This window comes from Ambystoma mexicanum, chromosome 7q, assembly GCF_040938575.1.
Source record: "Ambystoma mexicanum isolate Mex_15411 chromosome 7q, UKY_AmexF1_1, whole genome shotgun sequence".
NCBI classification, from domain to species: Eukaryota; Metazoa; Chordata; class Amphibia; order Caudata; family Ambystomatidae; genus Ambystoma; species Ambystoma mexicanum.
In genome coordinates this window covers 1,031,816,447-1,031,837,164 of record NC_090941.1, presented here as the reverse complement: position 1 = coordinate 1,031,837,164, position 20,718 = coordinate 1,031,816,447, and the positions used below count along the sequence as shown (strand labels likewise).

The window sequence follows — 20,718 nt, the reverse complement described above, 5'->3', positions numbered from 1 at the left end:
ATCCTTTACCATTGATACAGGACATATTAGGAGGCAGTGAAGACAGTTAAGATATTCACCAAACTTGACCTTAGGGGTGCTTACCATCCTGTGCGAATCGAAGAAGGCAACAAAAGGAAGACCCCTTTTCGCACCCCCTTCAGTCACTACCAGTACCAGGTCATGCCTTTTGTGTTGGCTAATGCCCCAGATTTATTTCAGAGGTTTATTGACCATTTGTTTTTGGATTTATTACTCCATTCAGTAATCGTCTATCTTGAAGATATCCTTGTATTTTTCCAAAGAAAAGAACAGCACTCCGGCAATTACAGACACATCAATTCAAAGTCTTGCCGGAGAAGTGTATCTTTGGAGTCACAGACGTCACCTATTTGGGTTATATACTGTCGGATAGAGGTGTATCTATGGGTCTGAGAAAAATGAAGGCTGTAATGGACTGTCCTACTCTGTTAAAGTCATACAGAGGTTCTTGGGTCTGTTGAACTTTTATCACACATTCATCCAAGCCATCTCTCAAATCATTCTTCCCATTACATCCTTATTGAAGAATAATGTGGCCTTCTCTTCGAATGAACAAACTGCCTCAGCTTCCCAACAGCTTAAGGCCCTTTTTACTTCAGCACCTATCCTCTCTCAGCCCAATGCCAAGTAAGCCTATATCCTGGTAGCGGACACATCAGATCAAGCTACGGGAGCAGTGCTCAAACAGTTGCAAGATGACCAACAGGAAAAGACAATAGCATAATTCTCAATTACTTTATCTCCATCTGAGAGGAATTATTCGGTCCTCGAGAAGGAAATTCTTGCTATAAATTGGGCATGTCAGGAGTGGCATCACTTGCTTATGGGAGCCTTGTTCCCCACATTGATTCGTGCCGAGCTTTGTCTCCTACAGTACCTACTTGAATTTGAATGCAGAAATAGCCATCAGGGCAGGTGGGCCCATTTCTTTCATCGCTATATCCTCGTTTTCACCCATATCTCTGATTCCAAGAATGTAGTAGCAGAGGCCTTGTCCCGCAGTCAGTTACCCAGCACTAGATCAACACATCATGGTACTAAAATGTTTGATCCTAACATCTTTATCGCTACTGTGGATTATTTCCTACAGCGAGTCAAGATTCATTTTCCTCAAGAGGAACTAGTAAAAAGCAAGGGACTCAGGAAAAAGATGGACTTGTTATTTCTTGCTCAACAACTTTTTCTCCCCACCAAAGATTCACCAATAGAAGGTTTACAGATGTGTCACGACTCTCACATTGTCGGACATCGCAGCATACGAGCTACCATAGAACTTATCAAATGATATTTCTGATGGCCTTCTATGGATACAAACATAATTCGATTCATCTCTCCCTGTCCTGTATGTGCTCAATCAAACAATGTGCCTGGAAAATCTATGGGTAGACTCACTCAACCCGAAAGACCTTCACAACCATGGCATACCATCAACACAGAATTTATTGTGGATTTACCACTCTCCAAAGGGAATACCGTAATCATGGTAACAGTTGACATGTTTTCCAGATTACCTCATTTTGTACCACTGAAGAAACTCTCCACCGCTAAAGAAATTAGCCACATTTTCATTACTCACATTTTTCCACTTCATGGTATCTCTTCAAATATTATCTCGGATCAAGGTTCCCAATATACGTCCAAGTTCAGTTCTGCCTTCTGCAAAACCCTGGGAATACGCTTTTCGTTGTCCTCTGGTTTTCATCCCGAAACCAATGGTTTGACTGAAAGAACTAACCAAATCATTGAACTTTGTTTGCACTGTTTTGCATCAGCCTCTTATGACAACTGTGGCACATTGTTACCAATTGCTGAGGTTTCCTACAACAATACCTACCATATTTCTCTGTCTATGAGTCAGTTCTAGTGCATCTATGGATTCCATCCTCGGTGGTTACCTGTGTCCGTCCCTACTTACAGCACCAAAGTACCACCTTCTGAAGAAAGCACACGTGCTCTGATAGAGACACTGGACAACCTAAAAAAAAGGCCAGGTTTCCACTGAACGATTTGCAGACTGCAGACGCGTTGAAGCTCCGACTTACAAAAAAGAGACCAGGTATGGCTGTCATCACAACATTTGCCAATACGCCTTTTGCCCCGGTTCTATGGACCGGTCAAAATCATCAAAATCATCAATCCTGTTGCTTTCAAGTTGTCCCTCCCCGTCACCTGGAACAGGATACACCCAGTGTTCCATTCACCATTTCTCAAAACTTACATTGAAGCACCTGATCTGTGTAAAAGACTACTTCTGGCTCCACCTGAAGTCCTGGATGATGTTCTGCAATACGAGGCCGAGGAGAAATGTGACTCTCGTTACCATTGCGGTCATCTACCTTACCTTATCCATTGGAAGGGTTATCCTGCTAGTGAAAGAACATGGGAACCTATTTGTTATGAGCATGCCCCCCATCGTCTCAGAAGATTCCACTGCACTTTCCCCCTGGAAACCTGGTGGAACACAGCTTGGTCAAGGGCATGATGTCATGATTTACCGTCTCGGCCCTGCGGTCTGACACTGGTCCCCATAGCAACGCTGGCGTTGCGTTCACCCATTTCAAGATGGCAGAACACATGCTTGTTCTATGCTCCGTCACGTGCTGATGTCACAGAGCCGGAACTAGGCCCTAGACAATATTTTTAGATCCTTCACCGGCAGATCTCGTATTGCAACTGTGCTCGTTGTTGCGAAACGCTGTGTTCCATCTTGGGTACGCTGCTTTGCTTCTTGCTCTACGCCTTCCATAATTTTATTTCCTGGCCTGCCATTTCCCTCCCTTTTGCCTCCTGTTTGCACTTGAATCCTCCCTTGTTCTCCTGCAGCCCAACTAGTTGTTGTCCTGGATCTATTTACTCCTTCAGAAATCTTATCTGTATATTATTTCCCTTCTTGGGAGAAGTCTTCTTTTGGCAATTCTTACCTGCAAGCTGCCATTCATTCAGCCTACTGCACCATAATACATCTGGAGGAAAACCTTGCCGGCTGCACTCTTCTAAGGATCCTCCTGGCTACTGACTCTGCAGGTCTTTACCCCTCTGTTTCTTTTTCCTGATCTGCTGACTCCGCATTCCCTGGGTAGAGCGAAGTATCTAGTAGCATCTTCTGGGTCACGGTGGTTGCCCAGGGGATAGGTCGCCGGAAACCTCACTCGATCTGCCTGCTGACGTAGCAGACATTTCTGAATGGTATAGGGGACATAACATGAGATACTGCCCAAACGTCTCATGCCGGTAAGATAGCCCAGTGGGTTGGGTGCTCACTGCTGCAATCTGTGTGTGATCTACAGGTCAGAGGTTTGAATCCCAGCAAGGCCAACTCAGCCTTTCATGCTTCCGACGTCCATAACTGAGTACCAACTTCGGTTGAGGGATATATTATGTATATGTTTTGTGTGTAAGGCACGTAGGCATAAGCTCTATATAAATAACACATCATTAACATTGACTGCCCTATGCCCATACCCACCGGTTACCTGGGCCTCCTCCCCAAACCACATCCCTCTGTTATCTTTTTGAGCCTTGCTCAGTGAGCGGACTTCTGCAAGGCAATGGCTTAATTGCAGATATAAACCATCTCTACCACCTCCTGCTCTAATAAAACTGTCTTAACCAAGTGTCCCTTCAACCACTTGATGTATAATCAATTAAAAACAAGCATTGACAAAGCCAACAGATTTAGTTTTTTTTGTCGAAATTGGGTATCCACTTGCTAGGTACCACCTAGCCATAACATGGAAACAGCTGGAAAATGGTGTGAGTACTTGGGCACATGATAACAGTGTGTGGCAAATACCTATCGCATAACTATACACAAGCCTACATTGCTGGCTTGGACAATGCTTGTTACTTAACATCTTATTTATGTAATTTTTATGATGGTGTGAATGTATATCTTCAGCCTGCGCTACTTAACATGATGGTTAACAATAATGGTGTCACTGTGGTCAGTGCAATACTTTGGCTGTTATTAAATAATAGGTCTCCTTCTGGGGTTTTCCGCTCCACAGGTTCTCTCAGAATGTGTTCCTCGATGACACCATTGGCTCGTTCTTTTTAGGAGGGTCTCCGCTGGTCCGGGGGATAGAGGCATTCTATGGGCCAAGTGCTTTCTACAGAACTCACAATCATGCACCATTCAAGGTGAGCCCTTGGAGTTCGTCACCTGCAAGATCCTGCTTTAATCGATGTATTGTTTGCATGATATGGTATGTTCAGGATTTATAAAGTGCAAACCTATCTGGAAAGCAATGGAGTGGGTTATATAGGGGGGCACTCAGGGGGTTAATAGCAGTCGTGCCAACTGCAATGTATTATTTAAGTGCACCAGGGGAGAGGGTAGGCGGAAGCCTAGAGCAACATGCGAGAAGGTGTTGCAGCGGGGGCATTGGAACAGTCTAAGGGCCTGATCTATTGAATATTTTGCACAGTGCAAAGTACTTTTCACTGGTGCAAAGTAGCACCCTGATTCATGCAACAGTGCAAAGTGTATTTCTGCCATGGCAACAAACACCCTGATTCATGGAACAGCGCAAAGTGTCTTTTTGCAGTGCAAAGTCACTTTGCATGGTAAAAAGACACTTTGCACTGTTCTATGAATCAGCGTGTTTGTTGCCAGTGCAAAGTCACTTTGCACCAGTGAAAAGGATGTTGCACCGTGCAAAATATTCCATGAATCAGGCCCAAGGTGACTAGTAAGGAAGGCTCCTATTACAACTTCACACTTGCACAGTGACATGAATGGACAAATCCTCTATAAAGAATAGTGAGTATGGGAGTAAAAAGTAGAGGAATGGAAAACATAAAAAAATACAAAAGTAGTGGAACACCGCTCCCGACCGTTCCCGCTCTCTTCGATCACTGCATATGTACTCTATGAAGGCGGAGGTATCATTCTGCAAGGAAGAGCGAAGGATCAATGGATACACTAATGCGCAGCTGCACAAAACGATGGGCTTGGATAGCCTGATAGACCGACGGATGCGTGTGTGATTCTAGTGTGAGCCAGCCACACAGTACTCCTTCATCACTCATTTCATCTGTTTATTCTTTCATCATTTGCAGTGTATGTATTCAGTATTTGCCAAGAAGTTTCACGTTACTCTGTGCTTTATGAAGGCAATAATATCATGCACTGTGTGTTCCAATACACAAAGCCATGATACCAACTTTAACTACCAAGTGTTCCCCTGGCCAGCCTGAAAGATAGGCTGTTCTGAGCTTCACTTTGATCTACTTGTGCCTAGCGGCTTGAGACCAACAGCCTGAATCATCGAGCTATTTCCTATGGGATTGCGCCATCATAAAACACTTCTGTGAATCAGGCCCGATGACTATGGGTCTGACTCATCGAGCTATTTCCTATGGGATTGCGCCATCATAAAACACTTCTGTGAATCAGGCCCGATGACTATGGGTCTGACTCATCGAGCTATTTCCTATGGGATTGCGCCATCATAAAACACTTCTGTGAATCAGGCCCGATGACTATGGGTCTGAATCATCGAGCTATTTCCTATGGGATTGCGCCATCATAAAACACTTCTGTGAATCAGGCCCGATGACTATGGGTCTGAATCATCGAGCTATTTCCTATGGGATTGCGCCATCATAAAACACTTCTGTGAATCAGGCCCGATGACTATGGGTCTGAATCATCGAGCTATTTCCTATGGGATTGCGCCATCATAAAACACTTCTGTGAATCAGGCCCGATGACTATGGGTCTGAATCATCGAGCTATTTCCTATGGGATTGCGCCATCATAAAACACTTCTGTGAATCAGGCCCAATGACTATGGGTCTGAATCATCGAGCTATTTCCCATGGGATTGCGCCATCATAAAACACTTCTGTGAATCAGGCCCGATGACTATGGGTCTGACTCATAGAGCTATTTCCTATGGGATTGCGCCATCATAAAACACTTCTGTGAATCAGGCCCGATGACTATGGGTCTGAATCATCGAGCTATTTCCTATGGGATTGCGCCATCATAAAACACTTCTGTGAATCAGGCCCAATGACTATGGGTCTGAATCATCGAGCTATTTCCTATGGGATTGCGCCATCATAAAACACTTCTGTGAATCAGGCCCAATGACTATGGGTCTGAATCATCGAGCTATTTCCTATGGGATTGCGCCATCATAAAACACTTCTGTGAATCAGGCCCGATGACTATGGGTCTGAATCATAGAGCTATTTCCTATGGGATTGCGCCATCATAAAACACTTCTGTGAATCAGGCCCGATGACTATGGGTCTGAATCATCGAGCTATTTCCTATGGGATTGCGCCATCATAAAACACTTCTGTGAATCAGGCCCGATGACTATGGGTCTGACTCATCGAGCTATTTCCTATGGGATTGCGCCATCATAAAACACTTCTGTGAATCAGGCCCGATGACTATGGGTCTGAATCATCGAGCTATTTCCTATGGGATTGCGCCATCATAAAACACTTCTGTGAATCAGGCCCAATGACTATGGGTCTGAATCATCGAGCTATTTCCTATGGGATTGCGCCATCATAAAACACTTCTGTGAATCAGGCCCAATGACTATGGGTCTGAATCATCGAGCTATTTCCCATGGGATTGCGCCATCATAAAACACTTCTGTGAATCAGGCCCAATGACTATGGGTCTGACTCATCGAGCTATTTCCTATGGGATTGCGCCATCATAAAACACTTCTGTGAATCAGGCCCGATGACTATGGGTCTGAATCATCGAGCTATTTCCTATGGGATTGCGCCATCATAAAAAACTTCTGTGAATCAGGCCCAATGACTATGGGTCTGAATCATCGAGCTATTTCCTATGGGATTGCGCCATCATAAAACACTTCTGTGAATCAGGCCCAATGACTATGGGTCTGAATCATAGAGCTATTTCCTATGGGATTGCGCCATCATAAAACACTTCTGTGAATCAGGCCCAATGACTATGGGTCTGACTCATCGAGCTATTTCCTATGGGATTGCGCCATCATAAAACACTTCTGTGAATCAGGCCCGATGACTATGGGTCTGAATCATCGAGCTATTTCCTATGGGATTGCGCCATCATAAAACACTTCTGTGAATCAGGCCCAATGACTATGGGTCTGAATCATCGAGCTATTTCCTATGGGATTGCGCCATCATAAAACACTTCTGTGAATCAGGCCCAATGACTATGGGTCTGAATCATCGAGCTATTTCCCATGGGATTGCGCCATCATAAAACACTTCTGTGAATCAGGCCCAATGACTATGGGTCTGAATCATAGAGCTATTTCCTATGGGATTGCGCCATCATAAAACACTTCTGTGAATCAGGCCCAATGACTATGGGTCTGAATCATCGAGCTATTTCCTATGGGATTGCGCCATCATAAAACACTTCTGTGAATCATAAAACACTTCTGTGAATCAGGCCCAATGACTATGGGTCTGAATCATCGAGCTATTTCCTATGGGATTGCGCCATCATAAAACACTTCTGTGAATCAGGCCCAATGACTATGGGTCTGAATCATCGAGCTATTTCCCATGGGATTGCGCCATCATAAAACACTTCTGTGAATCAGGCCCAATGACTATGGGTCTGACTCATCGAGCTATTTCCTATGGGATTGCGCCATCATAAAACACTTCTGTGAATCAGGCCCGATGACTATGGGTCTGAATCATCGAGCTATTTCCTATGGGATTGCGCCATCATAAAAAACTTCTGTGAATCAGGCCCAATGACTATGGGTCTGAATCATCGAGCTATTTCCTATGGGATTGCGCCATCATAAAACACTTCTGTGAATCAGGCCCAATGACTATGGGTCTGAATCATCGAGCTATTTCCTATGGGATTGCGCCATCATAAAACACTTCTGTGAATCAGGCCCAATGACTATGGGTCTGAATCATAGAGCTATTTCCTATGGGATTGCGCCATCATAAAACACTTCTGTGAATCAGGCCCGATGACTATGGGTCTGAATCATCGAGCTATTTCCTATGGGATTGCGCCATCATAAAACACTTCTGTGAATCAGGCCCAATGACTATGGGTCTGACTCATCGAGCTATTTCCTATGGGATTGCGCCATCATAAAACACTTCTGTGAATCAGGCCCGATGACTATGGGTCTGAATCATCGAGCTATTTCCTATGGGATTGCGCCATCATAAAACACTTCTGTGAATCAGGCCCAATGACTATGGGTCTGAATCATCGAGCTATTTCCTATGGGATTGCGCCATCATAAAACACTTCTGTGAATCAGGCCCAATGACTATGGGTCTGAATCATCGAGCTATTTCCCATGGGATTGCGCCATCATAAAACACTTCTGTGAATCAGGCCCAATGACTATGGGTCTGAATCATAGAGCTATTTCCTATGGGATTGCGCCATCATAAAACACTTCTGTGAATCAGGCCCAATGACTATGGGTCTGAATCATCGAGCTATTTCCTATGGGATTGCGCCATCATAAAACACTTCTGTGAATCAGGCCGGATGACTATGGGTCTGAATCATAGAGCTATTTCCTATGGGATTGCGCCATCATAAAACACTTCTGTGAATCAGGCCCAATGACTATGGGTCTGACTCATCGAGCTATTTCCTATGGGATTGCGCCATCATAAAACACTTCTGTGAATCAGGCCCGATGACTATGGGTCTGAATCATCAAGCTATTTCCTATGGGATTGCGCCATCATAAAACACTTCTGTGAATCAGGCCCAATGACTATGGGTCTGAATCATCGAGCTATTTCCTATGGGATTGCGCCATCATAAAACACTTCTGTGAATCAGGCCCAATGACTATGGGTCTGAATCATCGAGCTATTTCCTATGGGATTGCGCCATCATAAAACACTTCTGTGAATCAGGCCCAATGACTATGGGTCTGAATCATCGAGCTATTTCCTATGGGATTGCGCCATCATAAAACACTTCTGTGAATCAGGCCCAATGACTATGGGTCTGAATCATCGAGCTATTTCCTATGGGATTGCGCCATCATAAAACACTTCTGTGAATCAGGCCCAATGACTATGGGTCTGAATCATCGAGCTATTTCCTATGGGATTGCGCCATCATAAAACACTTCTGTGAATCAGGCCCAATGACTATGGGTCTGAATCATCGAGCTATTTCCCATGGGATTGCGCCATCATAAAACACTTCTGTGAATCAGGCCCAATGACTATGGGTCTGAATCATAGAGCTATTTCCTATGGGATTGCGCCATCATAAAACACTTCTGTGAATCAGGCCCAATGACTATGGGTCTGAATCATCGAGCTATTTCCTATGGGATTGCGCCATCATAAAACACTTCTGTGAATCAGGCCGGATGACTATGGGTCTGAATCATAGAGCTATTTCCTATGGGATTGCGCCATCATAAAACACTTCTGTGAATCAGGCCCGATGACTATGGGTCTGAATCATAGAGCTATTTCCTATGGGATTGCGCCATCATAAACCACTTCTGTGAATCAGGCCCAATGACTATGGGTCTGACTCATAGAGCTATTTCCTATGGGATTGCGCCATCATAAACCACTTCTGTGAATCAGGCCCGATGACTATGGGTCTGACTCATAGAGCTATTTCCTATGGGATTGTGCCATCATAAAACACTTCTGTGAATCAGGCCCGATGACTATGGGTCTGAATCATAGAGCTATTTCCTATGGGATTGCGCCATCATAAACCACTTCTGTGAATCAGGCCCAATGACTATGGGTCTGAATCATAGAGCTATTTCCTATGGGATTGCGCCATCATAAAACACTTCTGTGAATCAGGCCGGATGACTATGGGTCTGAATCATAGAGCTATTTCCTATGGGATTGCGCCATCATAAAACACTTCTGTGAATCAGGCCCGATGACTATGGGTCTGAATCATCGAGCTATTTCCTATGGGATTGCGCCATCATAAAACACTTCTGTGAATCAGGCCCAATGACTATGGGTCTGAATCATCGAGCTATTTCCTATGGGATTGCGCCATCATAAAACACTTCTGTGAATCAGGCCCGATGACTATGGGTCTGAATCATCGAGCTATTTCCTATGGGATTGCGCCATCATAAAACACTTCTGTGAATCAGGCCCAATGACTATGGGTCTGACTCATCGAGCTATTTCCTATGGGATTGCGCCATCATAAAACACTTCTGTGAATCAGGCCCAATGACTATGGGTCTGAATCATCGAGCTATTTCCTATGGGATTGCGCCATCATAAAACACTTCTGTGAATCAGGCCCGATGACTATGGGTCTGAATCATCGAGCTATTTCCCATGGGATTGCGCCATCATAAAACACTTCTGTGAATCAGGCCCAATGACTATGGGTCTGACTCATAGAGCTATTTCCTATGGGATTGCGCCATCATAAAACACTTCTGTGAATCAGGCCCGATGACTATGGGTCTGACTCATCGAGCTATTTCCTATGGGATTGCGCCATCATAAAACACTTCTGTGAATCAGGCCCAATGACTATGGGTCTGAATCATCGAGCTATTTCCTATGGGATTGCGCCATCATAAAACACTTCTGTGAATCAGGCCCAATGACTATGGGTCTGAATCATCGAGCTATTTCCTATGGGATTGCGCCATCATAAAACACTTCTGTGAATCAGGCCCAATGACTATGGGTCTGACTCATAGAGCTATTTCCTATGGGATTGCGCCATCATAAAACACTTCTGTGAATCAGGCCCGATGACTATGGGTCTGAATCATCGAGCTATTTCCTATGGGATTGCGCCATCATAAAACACTTCTGTGAATCAGGCCCAATGACTATGGGTCTGAATCATCGAGCTATTTCCTATGGGATTGCGCCATCATAAAACACTTCTGTGAATCAGGCCCAATGACTATGGGTCTGAATCATAGAGCTATTTCCTATGGGATTGCGCCATCATAAAACACTTCTGTGAATCAGGCCCGATGACTATGGGTCTGAATCATCGAGCTATTTCCTATGGGATTGCGCCATCATAAAACACTTCTGTGAATCAGGCCCAATGACTATGGGTCTGACTCATCGAGCTATTTCCTATGGGATTGCGCCATCATAAAACACTTCTGTGAATCAGGCCCGATGACTATGGGTCTGAATCATCGAGCTATTTCCTATGGGATTGCGCCATCATAAAACACTTCTGTGAATCAGGCCCAATGGCTATGGGTCTGAATCATCGAGCTATTTCCTATGGGATTGCGCCATCATAAAACACTTCTGTGAATCAGGCCCAATGACTATGGGTCTGAATCATCGAGCTATTTCCCATGGGATTGCGCCATCATAAAACACTTCTGTGAATCAGGCCCAATGACTATGGGTCTGACTCATCGAGCTATTTCCCATGGGATTGCGCCATCATAAAACACTTCTGTGAATCAGGCCCGATGACTATGGGTCTGAATCATCGAGCTATTTCCTATGGGATTGCGCCATCATAAAACACTTCTGTGAATCAGGCCCAATGACTATGGGTCTGAATCATCGAGCTATTTCCTATGGGATTGCGCCATCATAAAACACTTCTGTGAATCAGGCCCAATGACTATGGGTCTGAATCATCGAGCTATTTCCTATGGGATTGCGCCATCATAAAACACTTCTGTGAATCAGGCCCAATGACTATGGGTCTGAATCATAGAGCTATTTCCTATGGGATTGCGCCATCATAAAACACTTCTGTGAATCAGGCCCGATGACTATGGGTCTGAATCATCGAGCTATTTCCTATGGGATTGCGCCATCATAAAACACTTCTGTGAATCAGGCCCAATGACTATGGGTCTGACTCATCGAGCTATTTCCTATGGGATTGCGCCATCATAAAACACTTCTGTGAATCAGGCCCGATGACTATGGGTCTGAATCATCGAGCTATTTCCTATGGGATTGCGCCATCATAAAACACTTCTGTGAATCAGGCCCAATGACTATGGGTCTGAATCATCGAGCTATTTCCTATGGGATTGCGCCATCATAAAACACTTCTGTGAATCAGGCCCAATGACTATGGGTCTGAATCATCGAGCTATTTCCCATGGGATTGCGCCATCATAAAACACTTCTGTGAATCAGGCCCAATGACTATGGGTCTGAATCATAGAGCTATTTCCTATGGGATTGCGCCATCATAAAACACTTCTGTGAATCAGGCCCAATGACTATGGGTCTGAATCATCGAGCTATTTCCTATGGGATTGCGCCATCATAAAACACTTCTGTGAATCAGGCCGGATGACTATGGGTCTGAATCATAGAGCTATTTCCTATGGGATTGCGCCATCATAAAACACTTCTGTGAATCAGGCCCAATGACTATGGGTCTGACTCATCGAGCTATTTCCTATGGGATTGCGCCATCATAAAACACTTCTGTGAATCAGGCCCGATGACTATGGGTCTGAATCATCGAGCTATTTCCTATGGGATTGCGCCATCATAAAACACTTCTGTGAATCAGGCCCAATGACTATGGGTCTGAATCATCGAGCTATTTCCTATGGGATTGCGCCATCATAAAACACTTCTGTGAATCAGGCCCAATGACTATGGGTCTGAATCATCGAGCTATTTCCTATGGGATTGCGCCATCATAAAACACTTCTGTGAATCAGGCCCAATGACTATGGGTCTGAATCATAGAGCTATTTCCTATGGGATTGCGCCATCATAAAACACTTCTGTGAATCAGGCCCGATGACTATGGGTCTGAATCATCGAGCTATTTCCTATGGGATTGCGCCATCATAAAACACTTCTGTGAATCAGGCCCAATGACTATGGGTCTGACTCATCGAGCTATTTCCTATGGGATTGCGCCATCATAAAACACTTCTGTGAATCAGGCCCGATGACTATGGGTCTGAATCATCGAGCTATTTCCTATGGGATTGCGCCATCATAAAACACTTCTGTGAATCAGGCCCAATGACTATGGGTCTGAATCATCGAGCTATTTCCTATGGGATTGCGCCATCATAAAACACTTCTGTGAATCAGGCCCAATGACTATGGGTCTGAATCATCGAGCTATTTCCCATGGGATTGCGCCATCATAAAACACTTCTGTGAATCAGGCCCAATGACTATGGGTCTGAATCATAGAGCTATTTCCTATGGGATTGCGCCATCATAAAACACTTCTGTGAATCAGGCCCAATGACTATGGGTCTGAATCATCGAGCTATTTCCTATGGGATTGCGCCATCATAAAACACTTCTGTGAATCAGGCCGGATGACTATGGGTCTGAATCATAGAGCTATTTCCTATGGGATTGCGCCATCATAAAACACTTCTGTGAATCAGGCCCGATGACTATGGGTCTGAATCATAGAGCTATTTCCTATGGGATTGCGCCATCATAAACCACTTCTGTGAATCAGGCCCAATGACTATGGGTCTGACTCATAGAGCTATTTCCTATGGGATTGCGCCATCATAAACCACTTCTGTGAATCAGGCCCGATGACTATGGGTCTGACTCATAGAGCTATTTCCTATGGGATTGCGCCATCATAAAACACTTCTGTGAATCAGGCCCGATGACTATGGGTCTGAATCATAGAGCTATTTCCTATGGGATTGCGCCATCATAAACCACTTCTGTGAATCAGGCCCAATGACTATGGGTCTGAATCATAGAGCTATTTCCTATGGGATTGCGCCATCATAAACCACTTCTGTGAATCAGGCCCGATGACTATGGGTCTGACTCATAGAGCTATTTCCTATGGGATTGCGCCATCATAAAACACTTCTGTGAATCAGGCCCGATGACTATGGGTCTGAATCATAGAGCTATTTCCTATGGGATTGCGCCATCATAAAACACTTCTGTGAATCAGGCTCTATATAACACATGCATTCCCTTTCAATATAATGGGCCTCATTACAAGGTTGGAGTTAAGGGATTACCGGCACCAGTAAGGGGGCCTCATTACACGGTAGGCGGTAAGGGTTTACCGGTACCGGTAAATCCTTACCGCCTTACTACGAGGTCCCTTTGCGGGTTGGGGATTTTAACACCTGCTTTTTGCAGGGGTTAAAAACCAACCCGCAAAGGGACCCAGGGAGCTAATTACGGTACCGCAATTTGCGGTGCCGTAATTAGCACCTTCCCCATTTCCATTATGCCCTAAGGGGCAAAAATGGGAATGGGGAAGGGCAATAGTGTAAGGGGGAATTACCGCCCCTCCAACCTTGGAATGGGGCGGTAATTCCCCTTTCCACCAAGGCGGTGCTGGTATTTTACCGGCATGAACCATGGCGCTAATTGCGCCATGGTTCACCGCCTACCGTGTAACCCCTTACCTCCATATTCCGAGGTCCCTTAGCGGGCCCCTTCCTTAACGCCTGGTTTGACCAGGTGTTAAGGACGGGACCCGCTAAGGGACTTCAGAGCTAATAACGGTACCGCAAATTGCGGTACCGTTATTAGCTACTTCCCCATTCCCATTGAGCCCTATGGGGGCTCAAATGGGAATGGGGAATGGTTCTCAGAATGGGGACTTACCGGGTCCCGGTAAGTACCCATTCCAAGAACCCTGACCTGGACCCGGTATGCGGTAAGGGGGTAGCCATGGTGCTAATAGCACCATGGCTACCCCGTACCTCGTAATGAGGCCCAATGTGTAGACCATAGACATTATTTTAAAAAATGCACTAATTAATGGAGTTACTGAAAGTTTTGGTAAGTCATTCTCAAATCACTTACATGTTGCTCTGGACACCAGGTGGAGGAGCCCGATTTAAGCTTCAGCTCCCATAGTCGTGACACAGTCACGCCGCCGAGACTGGGAACTGGCGTGAGGGAGGCCCTGGGGTGTACAAGGGAAGCAGCCCACTCTGTGATGCTAACCCTGGTGCCTTGTACACAGAGAATCCCCAGGGAATCTCCCACATGCCCAATGTCCTCAAGCAGACCATCCGCCCCACTCCGGACACTGTCAGAATATGAGTTTTGTGCATTAAGTCATACAAACATTGGGCCTCATTATAAGTGTGCCGTTCCGGAAACAACGGTGTCGGTAAGCTTACCGGCACCGTTGTTTCCGGACCGGCACACTACAACTCTGCCTGGCGGGTGCTCTCCCACCTGGCAGGTCGGACATCCCAGGAGGGACAGTACCCGCCCATAGAGTTTTCACGGAAGCACCAGCACCGTTAACAACTCTATGGGAATGGGGACTTTCAATTTGCCGGCGCCTGACTTTACGGTCCGCCTGTGTTATTATCCCCCAGTGTTACCTGGAAGTCAGGTGCTGGTAAATATTTACAGGCCCGGCGGCAACCCCCCCAGTTTCACCAGCACGGTTACCGCCGGAACCGTTATGAGGCCCATTGACAGCGATCGGCAAACGCAGATCATAAAAATAGGTTTTATTTTTGTGTATAACATTTTACAACGTCCAAACCCAAGGGTATCACGGCCTTTGATGCAATAAGCAGAAGTAAAAGAAACAGTTCATGAAGTCATTAGTCGTGTTAAATAATTGGTTCAGGTATTAGTCATATTTATCCAACAACCAAGTTTTTTACAAGCTTTTTGAAGGCAGTGCAGGATTGCTAATTTCTGATGGAGGCAGGAAGAGAGTTCCAGAGAGATGGAGCAGTAACAGAAAAGTTGATGCCTCTGGCTCTTGTTACTGAAACGAGGGGCGATCAGCGAGATGATAGCGCTGGATCTTAGCGAGCGCACCGGGAGTTGTTGTGTAATGCACTTGTTGAGATAGTGCGCGCTTCCTTGTAGATACATTTGTGCGCAATAGACAAGGTTTTAAAGTCAACACAAGCTTTGATAGGTAGCCAGTGGGCTTCACGTCTGGTTGCTAAGTTATGGTCCTATCATTTTAGGCCTAGGGTGGCACATAAGGCTTTGTTTCTAGGTTCATTAAGAGTATAAGGCATCATGGGTGTTGAAGAATCGAAGCCAAAAAGACAACCGGCAAACCTCCCTTGTCTAGGGCAAGGAAAACAAAATCAACTTTCATCGTCACGCCAAGCTTCTCCACCTCGGGAGGGCCAACATACGCTAGCAGCCAGCTGGAAATATCCAGGATCCTGGGAATTGTAATTGTAATTGTTTATTTGTAAAGCGCTTATACACAAGTGAAGTGCTTCGAAGTGCTTTGAGGCAGGAAGGGAACAAGGGAATACAGTCGTCATTCTTAGGCCTTGAAGTTTCCGAATGATCTAACAAAAAATAACTCGCATACTAGGCCTGAGGCATTTCAACTAGTGCAAGTGCAGGACAGGAAGGAATGAGAGAAGGGGGGGGCAGAGCATACAATCAATAAACTACCGTACTGTGCATAACGACATGTCAGATAGTGAAAGTGCATGACAAAGAGTGGGGAGAGAAGGGGGAGAGGGAAAAGGACATACAGACAACAACTACTGTACTAGGTCTGGTGACATTTCAGATTGATTGGTGGTTGGTCATCACTAATGCGCCTATGCACAAGTGTATCAGGTACAACCAAGCTAGAGAGGGGAGACAGAGGGATGACAGGATAGGCCTAGTAGATTCAAGGTCATGCAAGTGCGCAGACAGGAAGTGCGAGGGAGTGGCACAAGTGCACCCAGACCAGCAGGGGCCTGGGTTGAGTGCAGGGAGGTTGCCCCTCTCATGGAACGTATTCCCAGTGCAGTAGCGCAAAGCAGAGTGCAAAGGCCCGGAGGAAAGTGCAGGACTGGTGGGGGAGCCTTGGACCTGTGAGGCTATGGAGGTGCACCAGGCGACCACCAGTCAGTGAAACTGAGCAAGTTCGGGTGGAGAAAGGAGGAGGGATGCAGGAGAGAAGAGAAAGGAGTTTAGCAAGGGAGAGGGAGAGAGAAAGAGTAGAGGAAGGTCTTGAGGAGTTTCCGGAACTTAAGGTGGTCTGGCTCAAGATGGAGAGAGGCAGGGAGGCTGTTCCAGCGGGAGGCACCTGCAGAGGATAAAGATCTACCCTCCACAGGTACTCTGAGGGACTGTAGGGGGCCCTTTCTGGGAGGTCAGCTGTGATCAACTCTGGTCAATGACTGAGGCTGGAGTCTTTTGAACGTTGTACCGTTCAGACAGGCAAGAAATCAGGACCGGCCCTCCAGAGGATCCCTCTCGCTTGGCTCTCTTTTATTCTCCTTAGACCTCATACTGTTTGTGCTGAGATATCTTTTTGTTTTGTCGTAACCGGAAGTGGAGACCATGCCAATGGCAGCGGTGCGTGGTATAAATCCACATGACATAACCCTGAATAACATGTCTCTCTTTTCAATATCTCTTCCAGAAGTCTGACTTTCTGCTGCCAGATCTTCTAGCCAGCCTGAATTTATCCCGCTGGTACGACAAGTGTCGACGTTTCAAGAACGAATGCTCTGCGAAGATGCAAACCTTCCAATTGCAAGCGAGATACCTGTGGCAGCAGGGTAAGGTATTCTGCTTCGACAGTGGGCATATCCCTTTCATTTAATGTTCATATACTGTCAGTTGGAAGGAGTAATGTGGGAAAGGTAATGTTTAGGTCTGGCAGGAGAAAGCCTCATCTTATAATTTTATATCGAAAAATTTTATAGTGAATACATTTAGGGGTGGGGTAAAGGGTTAAATATTTTTGGGAAACGGTTGGATATAAATGTTTCGATATATGATCATTCACTGCGAAACCCTGCCCACTGGTCCACAAGAGAGACAACTAATATTGTGATAAGGACCCTGGCTAGCACACGCACTTCATTAACTACCCATTACCACTGTCAACTCGCAACGCTCACCCTGGAAAACACCACTAACAACACCCTCCACACCCCTATTCCCGTAGCTAGTTCCAACAAGCCCTGATGACTGTTACATTACGGATACTTGCTACTACACAATAGCCTGCAACCTACGACCTTTCATGCCTAGGTCCCCCCACCAACACGAATCGAGAGGTAGCCCCCCGCCCGTTTGTTTGTCTTACATTGAGACCCTCAACACTGCGGAACGGGGGCAGTCTGCTGACCATAGAGGCTTCTCAATCTAGGCCTAGTCCTCTGCTTAAATTGCGCCGTTAATGCAGGCTCTACCCTTACGTAGCCTTAGACCCAAATGCATTTTCGGGTGTAAAACTCTTCTCCCACTGTGCAGGATTCAAATCTAGCTATGCGTGGCCTTGTTCTCAGATTGCACTGTTGGTGTGGGCCTCTCACCCACTATACGGGGCTGACGATTCTATGGTACGTGTATCTCACACCACTAGCATGGACATAGGCCACAGGCACGGCCAAGCACCTATGCATGATAGAATACGCCTACGGCTAAGCACATCCGGCCTAGTGCACACGTAGCCGTCCAGACAGAAACTTCTGATGTACATCAACACCTCTATTCACTAGCATGCGGCCACCACCACCCAGAATGACATTGGTATAGCTGACCCACATAAACTCTCTCAACAATAGCAATCTATCTTCTATGCGCAACAGCACCCACCCATGTCTCTGATTTCTCACGGGCTGCTTAGTCGCGCCTTGCCGGCCACCCAAGTCCTAGAACGGCAACATGCACACACGCATCCCCTAACTGTCCCCTAGAGTTCTCCAATGACATCGACTATGGTCACCAAGGGTGTTCAACCAAGGAAAAAGCGCTTTGAGGCAACACAAGTGAGGAAAGAGTGCGATATAAATAACAATATACAACACAATACTATATAATCTCTCAATATAAAGACATGTTTCTGCCATACTGCTGTCAAGATCTTTTACAAAAACACAAAAATTAACACAACCCAGTTGGACCCCTGCATGACCCAAACTATTATTTTAAAAATATTCATAACAATTTTTTCAGAATTCATATAGATCTGTAAAAATGTAAAAAATACAATTTGCCTGACAAATACATGTTCTTTTCATTTTTACATAATAGCTCTTATTTTGATTCCTGCTGGGTTTCCACTGGGTTCTGAGATGGAATAACAAAGAAGGCTTTATTTACTGTAAAGAGCCTTTTCAGTCTGCTTTGGCAATACAATGTGTACATTTCGGTAACTGGAAACCGGAGGGCCATTGAACAAGCATATGCTAAGCCACTCAGCTAGACATCTCCAAATGTAGACATTTTTTATAAAGCCCTTTGAGGACAATACAATAATTTATATCTACCTTTAGGTCCATTCATTTTGCCAATACATGATAAAACATTCATCAGATCAACACATTGATATAATGAGAATATTGGTCAATTGATGGGCCTGGTTGCGCTCCTTTTTACAATTATAATTACTCTTTCTTGTCTACAAAGTTCATTCATGCCAGAAGGACATTCATGCATGCTTACTCTTCTGCACAGGGTGAACCCTGACATCAACCTGTGTGTGTCATATCAACAAAGCCAGTTCATATATATTCTGAAAGTCAATTCTGCTTCTCTCTTTTGCATTTTGAAAGTACAATGTTGACATCTTGTGCCAAGGCATTTTTCCATGCCTTAATTTAGTGTAATATGATTTGTCGTTTGTATAGCGCCTTTTCCCATTGGTATGGCCTCAAAGCGCTGTAGGTGAATGTCCTTGGGAGACCGAAGTCCAAGGTATGGGAAGTTCGTCAGAGGAGTTTAGAATGCGTGTGTGCATTGTAGCCAATACGGAGGTAGGTCGGGGTGCCCAATTCACTGTAAGCTACCCATGTCGAGCTGGCGTGTGGATGGGTGCTGTGAGGTAGCCTGGAGAGTATGCAAGTGCAGGAGACTCATTATGTGTGCAGCTAGACTGCATTTCTGTCATGGGGGATAGCTGCATTCTTATGGCAGAGGTGTTGTGTGATGTGTCTTAAAGCAGATAACAGATGCTTCCGGGTGGGTGGCCGCTCCTTTGGCTATCCTCCATAAGCATGGAGTGTGATACGTACCCGTGTGTCATGGCTGGTTTCTAGGTTTCGTAGATGCAGTTGAATTTAGAAGGGGGCAAATTCAAAGCATGGCTAAATTTTACGCTGTTGCTTTACTCAAAATACAACTGAATTTAACACAGTGGCCATACTCAAAATGCAGCTTCATATAACATAGTGTCTATACTCAAGAATGTAGCTACATTTAAAACAGGACTTAAATCACAATGGAGCTAGATTTAAATGGGGGCGAGTTCTAAGCTAGGCTACCTTCTCCACAGAGTCTATACTCCAAAGACAGCTAAATAAAACACAGTGCTTAAACTAAAAGAAAGCAGCTGAATTGAACACAGAGGCTGTACTTAAAAATGCAACTAAATATAAGACATTGGCTAAACTCAAAATGCAGCTAAAAATGACACATTGGCTATACTCAAAATGCAGCTAAATTCAACTCGGGGCTATACTCAAAAGACAGTTAGATTGAAATGGGGTGAGTTCTAAGCAATGATAAATTCTACAAAGATGCTATACTCAAAAGGCAGCTAGATGTAACAAGTCTATACTCCAAAAGCAGCTAAATGCAGCACAATGGCTATACTCAAAAGGCAGTTAAATTTAAATGGGACGGGTTATAAGCAAGGCTAAATTCTACACAGAGGCTATGTTGAAAAGGCAGCTAATTCTAACACATTAGCTATACTCAAAATTCAGCTAAAATCATCACTGTGGCTATACTCAAAGGTAGTTAGATTTAAATGGTTGTGGGGTCAAAGCGAGGCGAAATTCTACACAGAGGCTATAC

The 20,718-nt window shown here is 45.1% G+C and overlaps 1 protein-coding gene across 1 annotated transcript in view; it reads left to right on the top strand.

The window, feature by feature from the left end:
* Positions 1-20,718, top strand: part of LOC138528109 (protein sel-1 homolog 3-like) — a 397,280-nt gene that overhangs the window by 184,466 nt on the left and 192,096 nt on the right. Inside the window, exons 7-8 of the mRNA XM_069639562.1 lie at positions 4,029-4,161; positions 17,333-17,471. Of these exons, the coding sequence (XP_069495663.1) occupies positions 4,029-4,161; positions 17,333-17,471 (272 nt within the window). The remainder of the gene's footprint in view (positions 1-4,028; positions 4,162-17,332; positions 17,472-20,718) is intronic.